The following is a 20,728-nucleotide window of genomic DNA, read 5'->3' as shown; positions in this document are numbered from 1 at the left end:
CTCTATAAGGCCTGGGGGAACAGGCTGTGCTTTAAAAGGCCTGAGTGGAACAGGCTGTGCTCTATAAGGCCTGGGGGAACAGGCTGTGCTCTATAAGGCCTGGGGGAACAGGCTGTGCTCTATAAGGCCTGGGGGAACAGGCTGTGCTCTATAAGGACTGGGGGAACAGGTTGTGCTTTAAAAGGCCTGGGGGGAACAGGCTGTGCTCTATAAGGCCTGGGGGAACAGGCTGTGCTTTAAAAGGCCTGGGGGGAACAGGCTGTGCTCTATAAGGCCCGGGGGTTAACAGGCTGTGCTCTATAAGGCCTGGGGGAACAGGCTGTGCTTTAAAAGGCCTGAGTGGAACAGGCTGTGCTCTATAAGGCCTGGGGGAACAGGCTGTGCTCTATAAGGCCTGGGGGAACAGGCTGTGCTCTATAAGGCCTGGGGGAACAGGCTGTGCTCTATAAGGCCTGGGGGAACAGGCTGTGCTCTATAAGGCCTGGGGGAACAGGCTGTGCTCTATAAGGACTGGGGGAACAGGTTGTGCTTTAAAAGGCCTGGGGGGAACAGGCTGTGCTCTATAAGGCCTGGGGGAACAGGCTGTGCTTTAAAAGGCCTGGGGGGAACAGGCTGTGCTCTATAAGGCCCGGGGGTTAACAGGCTGTGCTCTATAAGGCCTGGGGGAACAGGCTGTGCTTTAAAAGGCCTGAGTGGAACAGGCTGTGCTCTATAAGGCCTGGGGGAACAGGCTGTGCTCTATAAGGCCTGGGGGAACAGGCTGTGCTCTATAAGGCCTGGGGGAACAGGCTGTGCTCTATAAGGACTGGGGGAACAGGTTGTGCTTTAAAAGGCCTGGGGGGAACAGGCTGTGCTCTATAAGGCCTGGGGGGAACAGGCTGTGCTCTATAAGGCCTGGGGGGAACAGGCTGTGCTCTATAAGGCCTGGGGGGAACAGGCTGTGCTCTATAAGGCCTGGGGGGAACAGGCTGTGCTCTATAAGGCCTGGGGGGAACAGGCTGTGCTTGGCAAGGGATAGAAATGAAAGGATAGTTGAGCATGTATTCTGTGATATCATTAGAGGGGTACCGCTGGTGGCTTGTGACAGGCCACTAGCTATGCCCACCCCTATCCCCCCCTCTGATGACATCACAGATAATGATAAAGCCTGGAGGTCACAGGCTGTGCTTTATTAAACCTTAAGGGAAGGGTTAACATGGGAAGATGGGGGTAGTATAACATAGGAAAGGTGGGGGGATTTTTTGTTTTTGTTTTTTTTGTTTTTTTTTTCTAAACTTTTAACTTAAAAAGTGCAAAGCTGTGAACATGAAAAAAAAATAGCTGCATAAATTGGTAATGGCATAGAAAGCACTTGGGGATATTAAATGCAGCTGTAAGCGCTTTCTGCGGTGATGTTGGTCACAGTGCTACTAACCTGCAAGATGGTGCATTTTGGGAGAAGTACCTTTTCTGGTGTTGTAATTGTAAGGTAGAGCAGGACAGTCAGATGGTAATTAACATTATTTGCTCACCTTTGCTGTTGTCAGAATGTCATACATTACCAGATATGCAGGATGAAGCAGTGGAGGTGCTAGTGGTGTTCTGGTGGAATGTTGCACGGTACTTGGATGGGATGACTCTGAAAAAGATACATTTTCTGTCAGTGGGTACAAAACCATATTCTTTGGTGGTCTAGTCTGACACATTAGGTTCATTAAGAAATAGAGATTTCAGAACCATAGTCTACTCCAACCTATTGGTCCCTAGAAATATCATCTCCGTTTTAAACTTTACCTTGCCGACGGCACAGCTACTCATTACTCCAGCCAGCTCGGGTCCACGTAATCGAACCCCTTGAGCATACGGGTCTCGCTGGGGTCCTCTTTCGGGAATGAGATGTATTTCCTGTTGAACCCCGTGGCTGATTCCTATGAGCAATAATAAAAGTACATGGTCATACAGTAATTATTCCTTTCAGCCATGGTGGTATTTAATATTTTAAATTGCCATTTAACAGACTGATTCCCTGAACCCCCCAAAAAAAGCTGTGTGTTTTGTCTAAAGACATACAATGTAAAACTACTTCAAATAGGATTAGTAAAGCAAATCTGGTGCAAAACATAAAAGAACACTGGAGCCAATGTAAGAATAGATACAGTACTGCTCTGGTAGTGGCTGTAAGTGGGGAGAGGTTCTGACTCCCTTCTGGGTGAATGTGATCACATTACAGTTATGCACTTACATGACTTGGTTTTATAGGAGGCTTTAATGTTCTTTTCTCCACATTTGACCAATCGACGGTTGAGAAAAATGGGTGATCCCGGATGTTGCCATTCACCCCAAGGCGTTGGTTGGCCTTCTTCTTCAAGAGCTAAAGCAAATAATGAACATTTATTTAATAATAATATATTGCATATATTTTTCTACCTTCCATACAGTAAAACAACATATAAAATTCTATAATTGTTCCTAGGTTATGCCTTGTGACCTTGGTTGGTATCCAGAATATCATCAAGTACCAGAAGAGCTCTGCACATAAGGGCCTGGCAGATAAAATCTGGTAAAAACCAGTAGAGATTTAATACCACTAGCTCTCCTTATAATAGAGCTTAAGGCTAAACCTCTCGTTCTTGCCCGATGTCATCACTTACAACTGAATTTTGCTCTCACATCCCCTCACTCACTGCCCATCATAGAGTGACCTTCTTCTAGAGACTTTTCACCCCAGGCTGTAAATACACTTTTTTCCTTCCACACTTGATAGAGAAGCATCTTATCTCCTACTTAGAAGCTAAACCAGTGAGGGTCATCTGACTAATGGAAACAATTGTATTATTCCTACAACAGGCCAGAGATTGGTGCTTCCTATGCCAACGTTCCTCCATAACAAATAAACTAAATACATAAAAAAAAATTCTGCTATATCAAAAACAAAAAGCATTTTTATAACTTTATATTAAAGGGGCTGTTCACCTTTGAGTTAACTTTTAGTATGATGTAGAGATTGATATTCTGAGAAAATTCGCAATTGGTTTTCATTTTTTATTTGTGGTTTTTGAGTTATTTTTATTCAGCAACTCTCTAGTTTGAAATTTCAGCCATCTGGTTGCTAGGGTCCAAATTATCTTAGCAACTATGCAATGATTTGAACAAGAAACTGGAATATGAATAGGAGAGGGCTTGAATAGAAAGATGAATAATACAAAGTAGCAATAACAATACATTTGTAGCCTTACAGAACATTTGTTTTTTAGATGGGGTTAGACATTTGAAAGCTGCAAAGAGTCAGAAGAAAAAGGCAAATAGTTCAAAAACTATAAAAAAATAAATAATGAAGGCCACTTGAAAAATTACTTCGAATTAGCCATTCTATATCATACTAAAGGTTAACTTAAGGTGAACCACCCCTTTAATAGTAGCGTTTACTTTCTTTTCTGTTAATTTATTTCTATAAAAAATGAAAACTCAATAAAAAAAATAATTGTTAAAAAAATAGTAGCATTTACTAAATGTTCATTCTGATTTTACTAACCTGTTTTATGAGGTCACGCAGTTTGGTAGAAAGGGAGTCTGGATATTCAGGCTCTCTGTTGATGACGCTTTCTACCTGTTGTCTCAAGTTTCCCTTCGGTGAGAATGGTAACCTATTGGTGGCCATTTCGTACAAGATGACTCCGAAAGACCACCAGTCAGCTCCAGCGTCGTATGGCTCCTCTAATAAAACCTTGGCAACAAATAACAGATTAGTTACCAAAAGTTCTCATACTGAGAACCCTGATTACCACATGGGATTGCAGAATGGGCAAACTAATGCTTGAATAAAGGCCAATAAAGTAGATATATAAATGTAATGACCCAGGATGGGCTGAAGGATTAGTTGTCTTTGGCAGTCCAATAAGCTCAGAGTGTTAGTGGGCCAAGTGATAGAGTTACAGGTTACAAGATGAAACAGCACCACTCCTTCATAAAATAAAAATACCTTTATTGGAACCCTTTAGGGCATTTCAGCAACGTTTTGGGTCATACCTAACCCTTAATCAAGCTTGTGTTGTGACCCGAAATGTTGCTGTAATGCCCTAAAGAGTTCCAATAAAGGCATTTTTATTTTATGAATGAGTGGTGCTGTTTCATCTTGTAACCTGAAAGTCTATACCTGTGGATAGTGGCCACTGGGAAAACTTGTACCACGAGTAAGAAAAAGCCAGGAGGCTGTGCTGACTATCCTTGTACTTTTCAAGTGATAAAGTAACACATCAGTGTCACTTAAAATAATAAGAAATATTGTGTAAATGACAGGAACTGAGATTCTCACCTGTGGTGCCGTGTATCCTGGTGTTCCATAATAGCCGCACTGTGTGTTTACTCCATACATACCGGTGCAGACAAGGCCAAAATCACCGATCTTCACATGGCCCTGTTCATCCACCAATATGTTCTCTGGTTTGAGGTCACTGTAAGACACACATGGTTTATATTAGAATGATGTCCAGAAACACAATTATGTATAAATAGTGAAGGACTTGGAGAGAATTTAGATTTTTCTTACCGATGAACGATCCCGTTCTCGTGCAGGAACTGAATACCCACCACTAATTCTGAAGCATAAAACCTTTTAGAAAAAAGAAAACACAAATCAATTTGTAGTCCCGTCTCATACCATTTAATATATGCTTGAGCAGTGTTTCTGTGTTGTACTCCAGTCTCTAGTAGCATGCAGGGTCGCCTTCAGAAATCACGGGGCCCTGTACGGCAACATTTTCTGGGCCCCCTGGTCCCTGCCCACCCTCAAGCCCCACCCCATATCTCTTTCACCCCACAGTAAAAAGACCACACAGATATCAGAGCTAAAACATTGAACCCCCCATAGCTATAAAAAGCCATTGGTGGCCAGGCAGCCCCCCCACACACACGTTATAAAATGCCATTAGTGATCAGGGGCCGCCATGCAAGTAAAAAGAAAAATTGATGACTGGACCCCCTCACACGTTATAAAAAGCCATTAGTGATCAGGGGCCGCCATGCAAGTAAAAAGAAAAATTGATGACTGGACCCCCACCCACAAGTTATAAAAAGCCATTAGTGATCAGGGCCCCCCCCCTGCAAGTAAAAAAATAAAACTGATAGCCTGGGCCCCCCCACCAAGTTATAAAAAGCCATTGGTGGCCTCGTTTAAGTTAAATAAAAACTTGGTAGCCAGGCCCCCCAATTTTAAAAAAATTACTTGCCAGGGTTTTCTGTCTAAGGGGATTTTCTCCTATTCAGATTTGCTGTACCCTCATTGGTTCTTTAAGGATAAGTCCAGGTAAAGCTGTACAGGGATTAGATAGGGGAAGTAGGAACTTCCCCTTCAGCCTATCCAATCCCAATGCAGCTTTAACAGGATTTAATCCTTAAAGAACCAATGAGGGTACAGAAAATCTGAATAGGAGAAAATCTTGCATGCACGGCGCTGCTGTCCTATTTTCTGAAGCATGCAGTACGCTGAAAGCAGGGGGGCTCAGCTAATCAAGTAAATGAAGCATGGCCTGCCCCCATTAGACACAAAACCCTGCGGGCCCAGGACAACTTTCCCCCCTGTGCCGTCCCCTGATTGCGGCCCTGCTAGCATGTTACTTGTAGTGTTACGTGACTGGTAGATATCCATTGTATTTTAGGTACTTCTGTCTCAAGGAGCTTGCTACTTACAGCACTTGCTTGTTACTCAGACGTCCTCGGTCCTCGATGATGTTCTCCAGTGTTCCGCCATTGACGTACTCCAGGGCTAGCAGGATTAGTGACTGGTTATAAAAACAGAAAGGAGAAGGTGAAGCATAGAAATGGATAGGACAAAATAGGAAGATGATCATTTTAATCATTTAATACAAAAATATGCAAAACAGCATAATAATTACAACAAACTAAGATAACTCCAGGTTAGACAGAACACAATACACTAATATTAATAGCAGTATTGGTTCCACAACTCAGTATTCTAGATTATAATAATGGGTAGGGGTTTAAAGTTGGGGGCTCCCTGGAATTTTTTGTTCCGGGCCTCCTCTGCACATAAATACAGCCACACATACTCACGGGTCACCAGTGACCCCCACCAAACATACTCACGGGTCACCAGTGACCTCCCACCACACATACGGATCACACGGGAGCCCCTGCCACACATACTACCGAGGAAGCTGACCCCCACTGGGCTCCATATACCCCGGGCCACTGATACTGGGATAGGGTCCTGCTATACTTTAGTAGCTGAATGAAACTACAGAGAAGGGTACAGATATATGTGGTTTTATATACATATAGTAGAGACCTCAGGATAGGCTGCTATATATATATATATATATACCTATCCTGTAGTAGCATCACATTCACTAACAAGGTGGCAAGGCTCTGTGTAAATACAAATATGCCATATGAAATACTTTTATTATCAGCATAATATGTGCAGAAAGCAGACAGCCCCTAGCAGAGTTCACTACCCTGTACCTTAGTTTGGAATGTTGCCATTGCCCGGCATAGAAATGGGCATCTGCTAGCAATCTGGAGAACCGATGCCTCTCGTCTGACATATTCAAAATCTTCCTCCCGCTGCTTCTCAATGATCTTGATTGCAGTTAGTTGGTTCTTGATTTTAAACGATGCCAACACCACCTGGGAAAGAAGAGCGCAAAGGAAATAAATATTACTGGGTTTCCTATATGTAAATGAGTGACTGTAGCTCCACTCATATTGGTAATTCAACAAAGGATGAGCCATAAAATATTCAGTATTTCCATTTTATCCTAATAGCCCCACAATTTTGTACTGGCAATAATGTAACAGTCAAGGGAGACAGGATGTGATAAATTAGCATGATAGAGAAGGTTTTTTTTTTAATTTGTTTGTGCTTTTTTAATAATAATTTATTTACCCTTTAAAAAGGTAAACGTCATATGTGTGTGCTCTGCCTGGGACTGACCATCCTTCTTCAATAGGAATGAAGATTGGAGTGTCCTTTAGATAAGGGAAAATATTCTCTAAAGCAAATAAAGAGCATGTACTTCCACTGATCAGAGAAGAGTTTACATGTTAAATTTACATGATTAATTCTCTTGTGATTTCTGTCTCCTTTTGGTTTCATACCAGATCATTACAATAGATTTTCCCATAGAAGCTCATCACTCACCTTGCCGAAGTTGCCTTCTCCTAGTTCTTTAATAAGGCTGTAATTTTCAATATCGAGGTACTCCGATGTTTTGGCGTCCTCTCTAACCTTCTCTTTTCCTCCTAGGGATTTGTAAAAAAGACAATGTAACTAATTCATCCAATAAAGAAACATCAAATGTTATGTTAAATAATTATAATGTCCTTATATTTAAGGTGCAGTCTTCATATCCCGTGATTAATACAAGTCAAGGGTCCCTATTATGGTGGTATATTCCAAAATCAGCCACCAGGAACAGCATGGGGTCAAGTTAGAAAAACCAATAATTTTACAGTAGGCCCCCAGGGCAACAAAACATTATTTATAGACCATTTGATTGTAAATTACAGTCACTAGGGGTCATTTATCAACACTGGGCAAATTTGCCCATGGGCCGTAACCAACAGCAACCAATCAAATTGCTGCATTCATTGTTCTGCTAGCAGCTGCCTTAAAAAAGCGAATCACTGATTGGTTGCCATAGGTAACTGCCCATGGGCAAATTTGTCCAGTGTTGATAAATGAGCCCCACTGTGAGCTATCTATCCATTGATGCAGTGATCTTAATGGCATGTCTAGAGTTAAAGGGGTGGTTGACCATAGTTAACTTTTAGTATGTTATATAATGATCAATTCTAAGCAACATTTCATTTGGTCTTCAGTATTTATTTTTTATTGTTTTGTAATTACTTTCCTTCTTCTTCTGACCCTTTCCAGCTTTCAAATGGGGGGTCACTGACCCCATTTAAAAATGCTCTGTATAGCTACACATTTATTGTTACTGCTACTTCTGATTACTCGTCTTTCAATTCAGGCCCCTCCTATTCATATTCCCGTCTCATTCTAATCAATGCATGGTTGCTAGGTTATATTGAACCCCAGCAACCAGTTTGCAGAAATTGCAAACTGCAGAGCTGCTGAATAAAAAGTTACATAACTCAAAAACCACCAATAATAAAAGTTAAAGAACAATTGCAAATTGTCTCAAAATATCACTTTCTGCATCATACTAAAGGTTAACTCGTTAACTAGTGGAGTGCTCATTGGCCATTTCTGCAGTAATATTACAAGCAAGGCTGGGGTTAAAATGTACCATAAATTACCATACAGCCATTGAAATTAATAATGAATGTATATTGGAAAGTTGCTTTGAATGACTGGGCGTGTGAGGAACAGTTTTTTTGGGTTGAACACCTCTTCAAGTCCAACATCAATATCTTTCAAATTTTTTTGTCCTTACCAGCTGGGCTCTGCTCTGGACTTCTTGGTCTTTTCCTTCGCTGTGGATATTGCTTTCGATCCACATCTCTGTCAATTTGTTTATTCGTCTCTATTTCTTTACATGTAATCTTTTCCTCTGCTAAAAAAAAAAAAAAAAAAAAATGTTACTTTGTGGCTCTTTAACCACTAATTTAATCAGGGACTCATTTATCACTTTTGGCCATGTCATGCACATGATGTGGCTGTTTTATGTGCAACATAAGTGCTAAATTCTACTGGTACAGTTACCGATAGCAACCAATAAAGTCATTTCATTAATTTGGACTGCCAGTGCTCTAGTTTACAGCTCCCTGATCATCAGTGGAAGAAGGAAATAAATTAAAGATGGCCGTCTGTTCTACTGTGGAATACATGGACATCTTTAGAAGTTTCAGATAGACAGGGAAGGCAAAGAGAGACAAGCAGCATTGGGAAAAGAAGAGAAGTTTGCGGTATTCTGTTTGGGTGAGGTAATCTATGCATTGATGCAGTGATCTTACTGGTATGTCCGATATTGACCAAATTACCATACAGCCACTGAAATTTGTAATGAATGTATATTGCAAAGATGCTTGGAATATCTTTCAAGTTTTGTTCCCCTTACCAGCTGGGTTCTCCTCCGGACCTTTCAGTCGTTTGCTTCTCAGTGGATATTGCTTTAGTCGTTCTATGCAAATCCTTAAATCCTTCAGCTTTATCTTTTTTCCTGCTAAAAGAATAAAAATCACATTGTAATTTCAAATTTAGCCAGGGACTAATTCAAGGCCAGAACTAGGGGTGGGCAGAAGAAGCACCTGCCTAGGGTGCAACAATAGAGGGGGTGCTGGGCAGGTACATGTTAAAGTGTTTTCTGTCTACCCCTAGTGCATGTTCACTGACCACTATTACTCTTGCCTCCCTCTCTGTCACTTTCCCTTCCCCTCTGTCACTCTCCCCTCTCCTCTGTCACTCTCCTCTCCCTTGCCTCTGTCACTCTCCAATCCCTTGTGCAGCGGGGTAGTGGGGTGACTAGCCGGGTTGCCTAGGGCTTAGCTTGGCAAAAAATTAGTGCAAAGAGCATTTGTTGTTTAAGGGGCAGATTTATCAATGGGTCGAATTCAAAATTCAAATCTCCTGATTTTTTTTTAATGGCCAAAACAGTCAAATTCAATTAGGGGGTAATTCCAATTCAATTTGAGTTAAGTCAATGGGAGAGGTCCAGGGATTATTTTGGAGTTGTTTGTAGCCTTCCTGACATTCAAGTTTTTTTCAGAGAAAAAACTCGAAGCAAGGTTTTTAAAATTCTAATCAAATTTTTCTATTCAAATTTGTTTTTGGTTAGATCCCATTCGTCCGAGTTTGAAAAATTCGATTTTTAATTCGATTTAAGAAATTGTGGATCCTTTCCAACATTATACAATAAATGCCAGAGGTTATTAGCACCCAAAATATACTATATAACATGAGAGGCAGCAGACACAGGCAACCCAAATGCATATACAATCAGAGGCAGCATGGAACATTATATATAGGGAGAGGCTGTGGTTACTGGCACAACAATTACATTATATACAGTACAAAGCAACGATTACTGCCACCCCAATAATGTTACCTACAGTGAGACCCAGTGTTACATTAAATACAGTCAAAGGCAGTTGGCACAGGTATCCCAAGCACTTTATGGTGCCAACAGATACTGGCTCCAAAGAGCATTATACCCAATTCAGGCCCTTCCTATTGATATTCCTGTCTCATTCAAATCAATGCATTGTTGCTAGGGTATTTTGAACCCTAGCAACAAGTTTGCAGAAACTGCAAACTGCAGAGATGCTGAATAAAAAGCGAAATAACTCAAAAACCACATCTAATAAAAAACTAAAACCTATTGCAAATTGTCACAGAATATCACTTTCTACATCATACTAAAGGTTAACTCAAAGGTGAACAACCCCTTTAGTGGAGTGTTCATTGGTCATTTCTGCAGTGATATTACAAGCAAGGCTGGGGTTAAAATTTATAATAAATTACCATACAACCACTGAAATTTGTAATGAATGTATATTAGAAAGATGCTTTGAAATAATGAGCCTGTGGGGATCTGTTTTGGGTTGAGCAGCCCCTTAAGTCCTACATCAATATCTTTCAAGTTTTGTTCTCCTTACCAGCTGGGTTCTCCTCTGGACTTCCCTGTCTTTTTCTTCTCAGTGGATATTGCTTCAGACGTTCTATGCAAATCCTTAAATCCTTCAGTTGTATCTTTTTTCCTTCTAAAAAAATAAAAATCACTTTGTGACTCTCTAATTTCTAATTTCGTCAGGGACTCATTCAAGGCCAGAACTAGGGGTGGGCAGAAGATGCACCTGCCTAGGGTGCAACAATAGGGGGGTGCTGGGCAGGTACCCAAATGCATTTTATACAATCAGAGGCAGCATGGAACATTATATATAGGGAGAGGCTGTGGTTACTGGCACAACAATTATATTATATACAGTACAAAGCAACGGTTACTGCCACCCCAATAATGTTACCTACAGTGAGACCCAGAGGTACATTAAATACAGTCAAAGGCAGTTGGCACAGGTAACCCAAGCACTTTATGGTGCCAACAGATACTGCCTCCAAAGGGCATTATACTCATTGAAAGGGAGCGCACACTGGTACCCAAACTATATTGCATACAGTAAACATCATATACAGGCACACATAGTAACCTACATATAGTGATGCCTCTAAAACTATATTAAACATTAAAAGCAAATGCTTTTTGCCCAAGCAATTTATGGTACCAAAAGACACTGGCACCATAGGGCACTATACACACTGGAAGTGCATAGTAGAACTCTAAATATGTTGTAATACAGTAAACATCATATACAGGTACTCATAGTACCCTACATTTATTCATTTAGTAGTGTCTCATGCTCAACTACTACATCAAACACAGGGAAAGACAGTTGGCATAGCTGCCCCAAGCACATTATATTCTAGCAACCAAAGGACACTGGCAACATGAATGCACTGGAAGGAGAGCATAGTGATAGCCAAAAAATGTAGTATACAGTATACATTATATACAGGCACTCATACTACCATACATATAGTCATATAGTGGTGCCTTAACTATATTAAAAGCCAACAGTTATTGCCCAAGTAATTTATGGTGCCAATGGACACTGGCACTATAGGGCATTATACACATTGGTAGAGGTACTGGCACTCTAAATATATCCTATACAATAAACACGATATACAGATACTCATAGTACCATTCATATAGTGGTGCCTCAACTATATTAAACATGAAAAGTCAATGGTGTTTGCCCTCCAAGAACATTACATACAGTAAAAAGTAGAGGACATACACTCCCTATGTTTTTTATACAAAATGACAGGTGGGGGCACAGTCTTTGCATATTTAACACGAGTCACAGGTTATATAATTATATTCTTAAAGCAATATATTTTGTGTTTCTTCTCCTTACTAGCTGGTTCCTCCACTGGACTCTCAGATATTCTCCTCTTCTTCTCCATTATTCTTCTTTTCCAAGGATGTTCTTTCTTCTTCTTCTTTCTTCTTCTTCTGCTGCTTTTTTCTTCTTCCGCAATACAAACTCACCTTTCTGCTCAAATGTCTTCTTCTATCGCTGTAATCTCCAAAAACTCTCTCCAACTCACACAAGCTCCCTGCAGTCACTCCACACTGGCTAAATGACAGTTATGACAGTTGGCTCCTGAGAGCTGTTGTTTGAGTGGCATGTGCCAGTTGAGTCTGAGCAGCAATTGAAAAGAATACACAACACAACACAACACAACACAGAATGGTCATATAATGGAACATATAAATCTGCAATTCACCAATATTGGATGAAATATGACTATAAAATCATTATAAATAATAAATATAAGCTTGGCAAAAAGAAAGGTGCTCTTTACTTGGGGGTGCCAAAAGTTAGGCACCCAAGTGATTGTATTTACTTACCTCACACCCCAGACAGTGCTCCTATCAGCAGAAAACTGAAAACACCGGCCCAGGGTACTTCCAGCGAGCACCACAGAACGATTGGCTTCTGGCGTCTTGTTTGATCGTGCGGGTGCACATACACAATACAGTGAAAAGCTGAAACTTTTTTCCACCTATTTTGTTCTACTGCATGTGTCTGGCCCGGGAAGTTTAAAGAAAGAAGAAGAAGGAAAAGGATCACTCTGTGATGCTCACTGGAAGAACTCCCGGACCTGCGCAGTTTTCTTACGGGATGTCAGGTAAGTAAATACAATCACTTGGGGGTGACTGACTTTTGGTTTTTCCCTCTCCTTTAAAAGGGATTGTTTATCTTTTAAAGGGGTGGTTTACCTTCAAGTTAACTTTGCTATGATGTAAAATGAAAAATTCTAAGCAACTTTTCAATTGGATTTCATTATTAATTTTTTATGTTTTTTTTTTTTAAATTATTTACCATCGTCTTCTGACTCTTTCCAGCTTTCAAATGGGATCGCTGACCCCATCTAAAAACAAATATTCTGTAAGGCTGCACATTTATTGTTATTGATACTTTTTATAACTCATCTATCTATTCAGGCCCTATACTAGTCTCTTATTCAAATCAGGGCATGGTTGCTAGAGCAATCTGGACCCTAGCAACCAAATTGCTGAAATTGCAAACTGAAGCGCTACTGAATAAAGACCTTAATAACCAAAAAAACTACAAATAATAAAAAACAATTGCAATTTCTCATAATAACTCTTACAGGGTTAGTGAGTAATTTATAGATGCAGGTTCTAGGCCTGCCAGGGGTACAGTGGGATATGTGTGTGGTAGGGAATAAAATCTTTATGAGGTGCCATCAAGTTGATACAGTGGCCTTATCCACTTCATCCCCAAACCCCCAAAATACCTCAGTGAATTACTAGAAACATTTTTTTTTACATTGTTAGAATGGTAGCATCAGGAATGAAGAAGCACAAGGACACGATAGTTTCCACCTTCAGTGTCAGACTACGGAGTCAGTGACCCATGGGCTCTGCCACTTTGAGGGCCCACCACCCTAGCCATGGAGGCCCGCAGCACTGAGACTCACCCAGTCACACACCACTCCCCAACATGTACCTCTTCCCCAGTACATTCCTCCAAGCCACTCCATGTACAATCCCCCCAACATTTTAGAAATTGAAAGAGGGACAATGTAGGGTAGGGATTTTTATTAGCAAGGGTTTGTTCTCCTTTAAATAAGCCCAATAGGCTGGTTTTGCTTCCATTAAGGATCATTTACAAGGTACTGTTTTATTATTAAAATCTTTAAAAAAAAAAGAATATAGTTTTAAAAAATCTGCATTATTTGGATTAAACTGGAGACAGCCTTTCCATAATGCTGAGCTTTCTGGATAACGGATCCCATACCTGTACCCTTAAACCACTGGAAAAAACTAAGGAGTGCCCAAAACCTACTTTATTTATTAAAATTGTGTCTATACAAATGCATAAGATATCTGCAATTCATTTTTTGAGTACTTCGAAACTCAAATTTTTGGAGATTTATTATACCTCAACCCTGGAAATAACTTGAATCCGAAAATACACCATCTAAAACCTGTCGAGGTTATGTAGGAGTCAATGGCAGAGGTCCCTTGAATCACTTGAAGATGTGATGATCGAGTTTTTTTCAGTGGGTTTTGCTCGAAAACTCGCTCAAGTTTTTTTCCAGCAGGAAACTTGATTCATTCGAGTTTTTGGGTTTATTAACCCTGACTTCACTGATTCGAGTTTTTTGCATTCAAGTTTTTTCTTAAATTAGAAACCATTCGAGTTGTATGTTCATCTGAGGTCTAAAAAAGCTAATATAGCTCTAAAATTCAACCTTTGATAAATAACCTCTTAAATATGAAAATACTCTACTGTATTAATATATATGTATCAGAAAAAAAAGAAGACGTAAGGGTCTCATTAAAAAAAACAAAAATACCAATTTATTAGGCCAACATTTTGTTCCTCTCCAAGACCAGTTTGTTGGTCTTGAGAAAATTTGCAGGGTAGACCCACTGACCTCATAAATTAGTATTTTTGCTTATTTCATTAAGACCCGTGAGTTCTCCTTTTCTTCTAATGTGTCAACATTTACTCATGGTAAAATTGGTGCATGAGCAGTTGAGAGGTTTACTCAGACTGACAATGCAACCCACATCTTTCATTCACAGTAACATCTCAATTTGCCTGGCAACAGTATGTGGGAATGGAAATCTTAAGATTTTATTTAGGCACAATTTTAGGGATGCACCAAACCCAGGATTCTGACAAATTTCAGAACTTTTAGCAGAATCCGTATTCAGCTAAATCCTGTGCTGAGCCGAACTCAATATGAAACCTTAAAGTCATGTAACTTTAAAGGACATGTAAACCCCCCCGACACACACACACACAAAAATGTAATCAGTGAACAGCCTCTTGAAATCAGTTCTTCTTAGTCCAGATTTTTAAACCTGCCCTCCAGTCTAACAGCCAATAAACAGATGGCATTGCTGTTCCCATAGCAACTGTGCTCTAGTTGTCTGCTCCTATTTTTTTCTTCTGAGCTCAGCTTAACCAATACAGTGCTCAATCTAATTAGAACTTTTTATCAAAGTATTTTAAGCCTGTGTAAGCCTGCATTCTTGATTGCATGAACTGTACAGCACACATATGATGTCTGATGTAAATGTCACTGAAGTGTCAGAGGTAAAATGGCCTCCAGGTGAAAGCTGCTATTTGTTTTAGGAAAATGTGTCGGCGCTGGCGAATAGAAGGAAAGGGGAGATGTGCCAAACTTATATACGAAAATAAAGGGTCTACATGTCCTTTAAGACTGCAAGGGAATTATGTAATAAAGGCACTAAGTCTGCCCAGGAGCTGTACCCCATAGCAACCAATCAGCAGGTAGCAAACATCGTATTGGTTGCTATGGGTTACTGCTCCTGGGCAAACTTAGTGCCTTTTATTACAAATGGGGTTTAACCTTAAAAACCGGTGCAATTTGTTTTAAAATTTCCTCAAACTTGAATATACAAATTAGAATTGTGATTAAATTTGGGATCTAGACAATTTTTTGTGGAGTATTTTGCTAAATCCAAAAATGACACATTCAATGCATACCGGCTAGATTGTGACTATTAACAAACACCCTCCTTAGCACTAAATATATGCCTTATATATACCTTACCACTTATAGAAGGTTGAACATCAGGGACAGATGTAATTTTTTTCAACCCTTACTCCACAAAAAAAGGCCACAAAAAATGTTTAATAAAAAACCAATACACATAAATCCAGTAGTTGCTCCCAGTGCTGAATAAATAGATCAGTGGCTGCGTAGCCCAAAGACAATAGCCAAACTGTACAAATGATCAATGGATTGTTCAGGGTTCTGGTCACTGTGCTTGGCTGAAGAATTGACAGTACATGTGTTGATATGAGTTTTCTGGCCAAATCAACATTTATTTGACACTTGAATCATTTTTATTTGGTAGACTGATGGCTTTGAGTTAATTTTATAAACATTTACAGCAGTGGCGGAACTACCGGGGGAGCAGGGGGCCAGGGCCCGCAACCCCTCAGGGCCCCCCGGCAGCTCGCGCACCACTGAAATGCGGCCGAACATCGCATACGGGGGGGCAGGGAGCCCGGCTGCACGTCCCGCACCAGGGCCCGCCCCCCTCTAGTTACGTTACTGATTTACAGCAGGGGCAGCTTTCAAAGCTACAGATGCTGTATGTTTAACCATACATTTTGGTTAGGCCACTAGTTTGTATGACAACTGAGGCAACTTTCATTCACAAGTATGTGTTTAAATTGACCTCAGGATGCTTAATAAATCTGGAACTCTGGATACATCTGTATATGGAAAGCAGCTTTTTTGTACTGTTCTGACCAAAACTCAGTGCCTGTGTGCCTAATTCTTTTGTTTCCCATTGAAGAAAAGGAGAGATGGAAAACACTGCATTTACTTTTCTGCTACGTCAAGGTTGCAGCCTGACATGAAGACGACTATGGAAAACAAGAGAGAATAAGTTCCTCTGTATACAAAAAGCTAAGTCACTATTTAGGCGAGCCAACCACAATTCAAGCTACGAAAATACTTAATAGATTTTTGTTAGAATTTATTATTTATATAGCACGGACACATTTATGCAGCCCCTTGCAAAGGATTTTCATCATTCACATCGGTCCCTGACCCAGTGGAGCTTACAATCTAATGCCCCCCTGACATGGCACATACTCAGGAGCTAATTAGACTGCTTGTATGTTTGTATTTGAAGTGCGGGAGGAAACCAGAGCACCTGGATCAAACCCATGTAGACACAGGGAGAACATGGGTGAGCATTGGAATGTTGTACTGTATGTGACAACTGCATGAAGCCACATTGGTGGCAAACAATCCTATTAGGTTTATTAAATGTTTTCATGATTTTAAACAGATTTCAGGTATGGATATCCAAATCACAGAAAGATCATATATCTGGAAAAATCCAAACAATGCAGATAACAGATCCCAAGCATTGCGGATAATAGATCCTATACCTGTAGTATCAGACATATATTTTAGAAAAGTCGTCCTCACAAGCTCAAATCATGTCAGATGACTTTTGCAAGCATGCAGCACCACCTAGGGGTGTAATTACAATATGATGTTTTAGAGAAACTAAGCAGCAATTACAACTAGATGCATGCATGATCTGGTATCATTTGTTTCTCATAGGCTCACACTCAAATAGAAAGAAGTTATTCTAGACTGCACTACCATCAAAACAATGTGTGTGTCTCTGGAACAAATAGGAAATGAGACTGAAAACATAGGATTGACTGGGACAGTAAAAATACCTTTTTTTGCTTCCATATTTCCTGGTACACATAAGGCTAGAAATTTTCCATTAGTGGCATGATTCCAGCAAAGTTTATCCAAGATCTAGTGAATTACCTTTTCATGTGCTATTTCACAACCCTGCAGCCTATGATCTGCTTTCACAAGAAAAGCGAGGAAAGCAAAATAAATAAAAGCAGAAAAGATAAGTGCAACATTACACATAAATATTTATGAAATGATGGATCGATTAAAGTGATACTGACGTTTCTATAAAAATAGGGACGTGTCTGTATCAGTGAAAAGAATCTGCACGCAAAATATAAGCAGCTAAAAGCTCCCCAAAGCCGCCCCCAGTCCAGTGAACCTTAGTAACGGAGACCCTCCGACAATCTGGGCGGCTAAGTGGCAGATGAGATTCGATGCTGAATAATGCAAATTTAAAGTTCACTCTACAATATAAAATTTCATTCCTGAACCAACAAGTGTATTTTTTTTAGTTGTAATATTGGTGTGTAGGCAACCATCTCGGGTCATTTGCTTTCAGAAAGAGCCAGCACTTTAGGATGGAACTGCTTTCAGGCAGGCTGTTGTTTCTCCTACTCAATGTAACTGAAGGTGTCCCAGTGGGACCTGGATTTTACTATTGAATGCTGTTCTTAGATCTACCAGGGAACTGTTATCTTATGGTAGGGAGCTGCTATCTGGTTACATTTCCATTGTTCTGTTAGGCTGCTGGGGGGGTGTGATATCACTCCAACTTTCGTTGCAGCAGTAAAGAGTGACTGAAGTGCAAGAGCACAAGTCACGTCACTGGAGACAGCTGGGAAACTGACAATATGTCTAGCCCCATGTCAGATTTCAAAATGAAATAAAAAAACATGTTTGCTCTTTTGAGAAATGGATTTCAGTGCAGAATTCTGGTGGAGCAGCACTATTAACTGATGTGTATCGCGGAAAAAAAACATTTTCCCATAACAGTCTCCCTTTAAGCACATGAGAATGAAAGATATGCAAACCATATACACCCATTATGGTTTTAAGTTACGCCAGTTACAACAGCAAGGGTCGCCAATGTACTGTCCTGTAGTAACATTCTTATAGATTAATGGAGATGTAAGAATTCTCAAATTGATGTAAGGTCCCCACCATGCACAGTGCAGTTTTAGTCTCCACTGCAGTTTTAGTCTACAGAGACATTACTGAAATAGAGAAAGTCCACTGAAGAAAGATTAAGCTGGAATGTCTAAGTTGAATAAAAGCCGAGATGATTTATATGACAACTGTATATAAATATAGGGGGAACATACAACAAACTATGATTTACCTGATTAGAAGAAAGAAGGTTTCACCTTAGGGTGGGAAAGGTTACTGAAATGGTCTCTTAGTATAAGGCTAATGCAGGGACTGGTCTGAATGACCTTTTTGGGCAGTAAAAAAATACATTTTCCCCTATGATGGCTTCACATAGGGATTTTTCAACTGTGTCTCCCTTTAGCTGCTTTTAGTCTTCGGTAACACTAGAATCATTGCTGCATGTTCCATAATATACATTTTTATTCTGCAGGAATACCTGAATTGTTACAATGAAGGGGCAGTTTACCTTTAAATAAACATTTATTGTAGTGTAGAGTGATATTCTGAGGCAATTTCCAATTGGTCTTATAAATTTGATTATTTCAGTTTGAAACTTCAGCAGCTATGTGGTTTATAGGGCCCAATTTAGCCTAGCAGCTAGGGAGTGGTTTGAATAAGAGATTGGAGGTGGGCCTGAATAGATAAGCAATAAAAAGTTACAATTAGAATTGCACTGTAGCCTCGTAGCTTTTTGGCTTACTGTAACCTCCAGTTGAAATCTTAAAGGATCAGTAACATCAAAAAAACTGTAAAAAAAAATGTGTTTGTATACTTCGAAAAAAAAACACCAACACTCTGAACTTTAAAATCATAAAACCTTTATTTATTAATAACTTACCGAATCTCCGCTTGCGCTCCTCTTCAGAAAAGGCGATTGGGTGATCCATCGTGCATCACTCGATTTCTCCTCCCTGCCTTCCTTATAGGAGATAGCCAGGGAGAAGAAATTGAGTGCCACACGATGGATCGTCGCCCTGTCTGAAGAGGAGCACAAGCAGAGATTCGGTAAGTTATTTCTAAATAAAGACTTTGCGATTTTAAAGTTTAATATGTGTTGGTGGGTTTTTTTTTCGTAGTATACAATTTAATTTTTTTAAAATTTTTGATGTTACTGGTCCTTTAAGAATGTTAAAGGCATCAAATTAGTTCAAAACAATAAAAAAAAATGAAGAGTGAAAAGATGCTGCGAACAGGACATTCTATAACACACTAAACTGAAAGGTAAACTACCCCTTTAAAACATAAAATGTAGTGTAAATAAAGAAAAAGGCCAGAAATTTGCTAACCTTTGATGGTACATCCCACGATAATTATAGTTAGCTCGGTGGTTGGGTAGTGGTTTTGGATCCATAGACCTGTAGATGGCAGGCTCCCCTCTGCGCATGGCGAGCCCGTTCAGTTCCACCGTTGGTGTAATGCTACCTGTCAAGGATATATAGATATCAAACATCAGATAGCACTCTAGTATGTCAACAGGTTAAATCTGTGTGTTTACTGTAATAAATGAGCAAAACAACATGTTCCAGCTGCTAGCAACATTCTAAAAAAAACAGTAATGACATCTATAAGATTTTATATCATTAGCTCAGGGCTTGCAAACGTCTCTCTTCAATCTTAAAGCAAGTGTGGTAAATAAAGCAAAGGTCTGGTCTAATGTTCCAGCAGTTCCAGTTAAATATATACGGTACACAAGTCATAGAGGCTTAGTCACATAGGAAGGGTCGTGGAGTTTGTTATCCAACATTCTGTATAGCAATAGCTTCATAACACAAATCTACTGGTTTTCTATTCTAATACAGGTATGGGACCGGTTATTCAGAATGCTCGTAACCTGGGGTTTCCACCGGATAATGTATCTTTCCGTAATTTGGATCTTCATACCTTGGGGGAAATCTACTAAAGGGTGAAGTGGCTAACGCTGGCGAAAATTTACTGTCGAGTCCTGCAGTGGGTCGGGTAGCCGCAGGTTACCCGCAAAAACCTGCGGTAACCTGCGGGTTGCAGGATGACGTTTCGGGAGCAGGTATAGATGCGGGTTGGCAGTTCTCTGGGTTTGCAGGTCACGGGTCGGGTTGCGGTCTTTTCAATAGCGAGTTTTGCTTCTTTTTTTCTGATCCCACCTACTTCTAATTGTCACTTCCGGTTTACAATGACAGCACTTTGTGTTTCTTGGTGGTCAGCGGGTCACGGATCGGGTTGCGGATATGGTACTTGTGAGTCCAATCGGGTAAGTAAGCGCGTTCAGGTTGGGTTTAACTAATTGGTTCCGCGCAGGACTCTAACTTTACTTTTTACAGATAAAAACTATTTGGCCCCTGAAGCTGAAATCCCTTTCTTCTAAACACAGGGGAAGCTCTTGGGTCCTCATGG

General features: G+C 40.2%; 1 protein-coding gene across 2 annotated transcripts; it reads right to left on the bottom strand.

Annotated features, from left to right (window-relative positions):
* Positions 1-1,244: 1,244 nt before the first annotated feature.
* On the bottom strand, positions 1,245-12,305 carry LOC121394744 (protein kinase C delta type-like). Of its 2 annotated transcripts, XM_041566503.1 has the most exons (13): positions 11,878-12,304; positions 10,558-10,662; positions 9,021-9,125; positions 8,397-8,516; positions 7,139-7,239; positions 6,460-6,624; positions 5,665-5,756; positions 4,526-4,588; positions 4,292-4,430; positions 3,512-3,703; positions 2,222-2,350; positions 1,774-1,907; positions 1,245-1,618 (listed from the first exon to the last, which is right to left on the bottom strand). In XM_041566503.1, the coding sequence occupies exons 1-12, from the start codon at positions 11,924-11,926 to the stop codon at positions 1,797-1,799; spliced, it is 1,371 nt and encodes a 456-aa protein (XP_041422437.1). In that variant the 5' UTR covers positions 11,927-12,304; the 3' UTR covers positions 1,245-1,618; positions 1,774-1,796. The 2 variants fall into 2 exon arrangements, with proteins under 2 accessions (XP_041422437.1, XP_041422438.1); XM_041566504.1 differs by lacking the exon at positions 9,021-9,125 and having other exon boundaries at positions 11,878-12,305.
* Between the last annotated feature and the right edge of the window lie 8,423 nt (positions 12,306-20,728).

This window comes from Xenopus laevis, chromosome 6L (genome assembly GCF_017654675.1).
Source record: "Xenopus laevis strain J_2021 chromosome 6L, Xenopus_laevis_v10.1, whole genome shotgun sequence".
Taxonomy (NCBI): domain Eukaryota; kingdom Metazoa; phylum Chordata; class Amphibia; order Anura; family Pipidae; genus Xenopus; species Xenopus laevis.
This window is presented reverse-complemented; position numbering and strand designations above follow the sequence as displayed.

Bases quoted from the DNA above. Each gene is read 5' to 3' on its own strand.
- LOC121394744 (XM_041566503.1), bottom strand. From the start codon at position 11,926: ATGGAGAAGAAGAGGAGAATATCTGAGAGTCCAGTGGAGGAACCAGCT. The intron at 4,589-5,664 runs GTAAGTAGCAAG...TTTTTCTAAAAG, and splicing joins CTGAGTAACAAGCAAGTGCT to GTTTTATGCTTCAGAATTAG. The intron at 1,908-2,221 runs GTAAGTGCATAA...TATTGCTCATAG, and splicing joins CTCCTATAAAACCAAGTCAT to GAATCAGCCACGGGGTTCAA.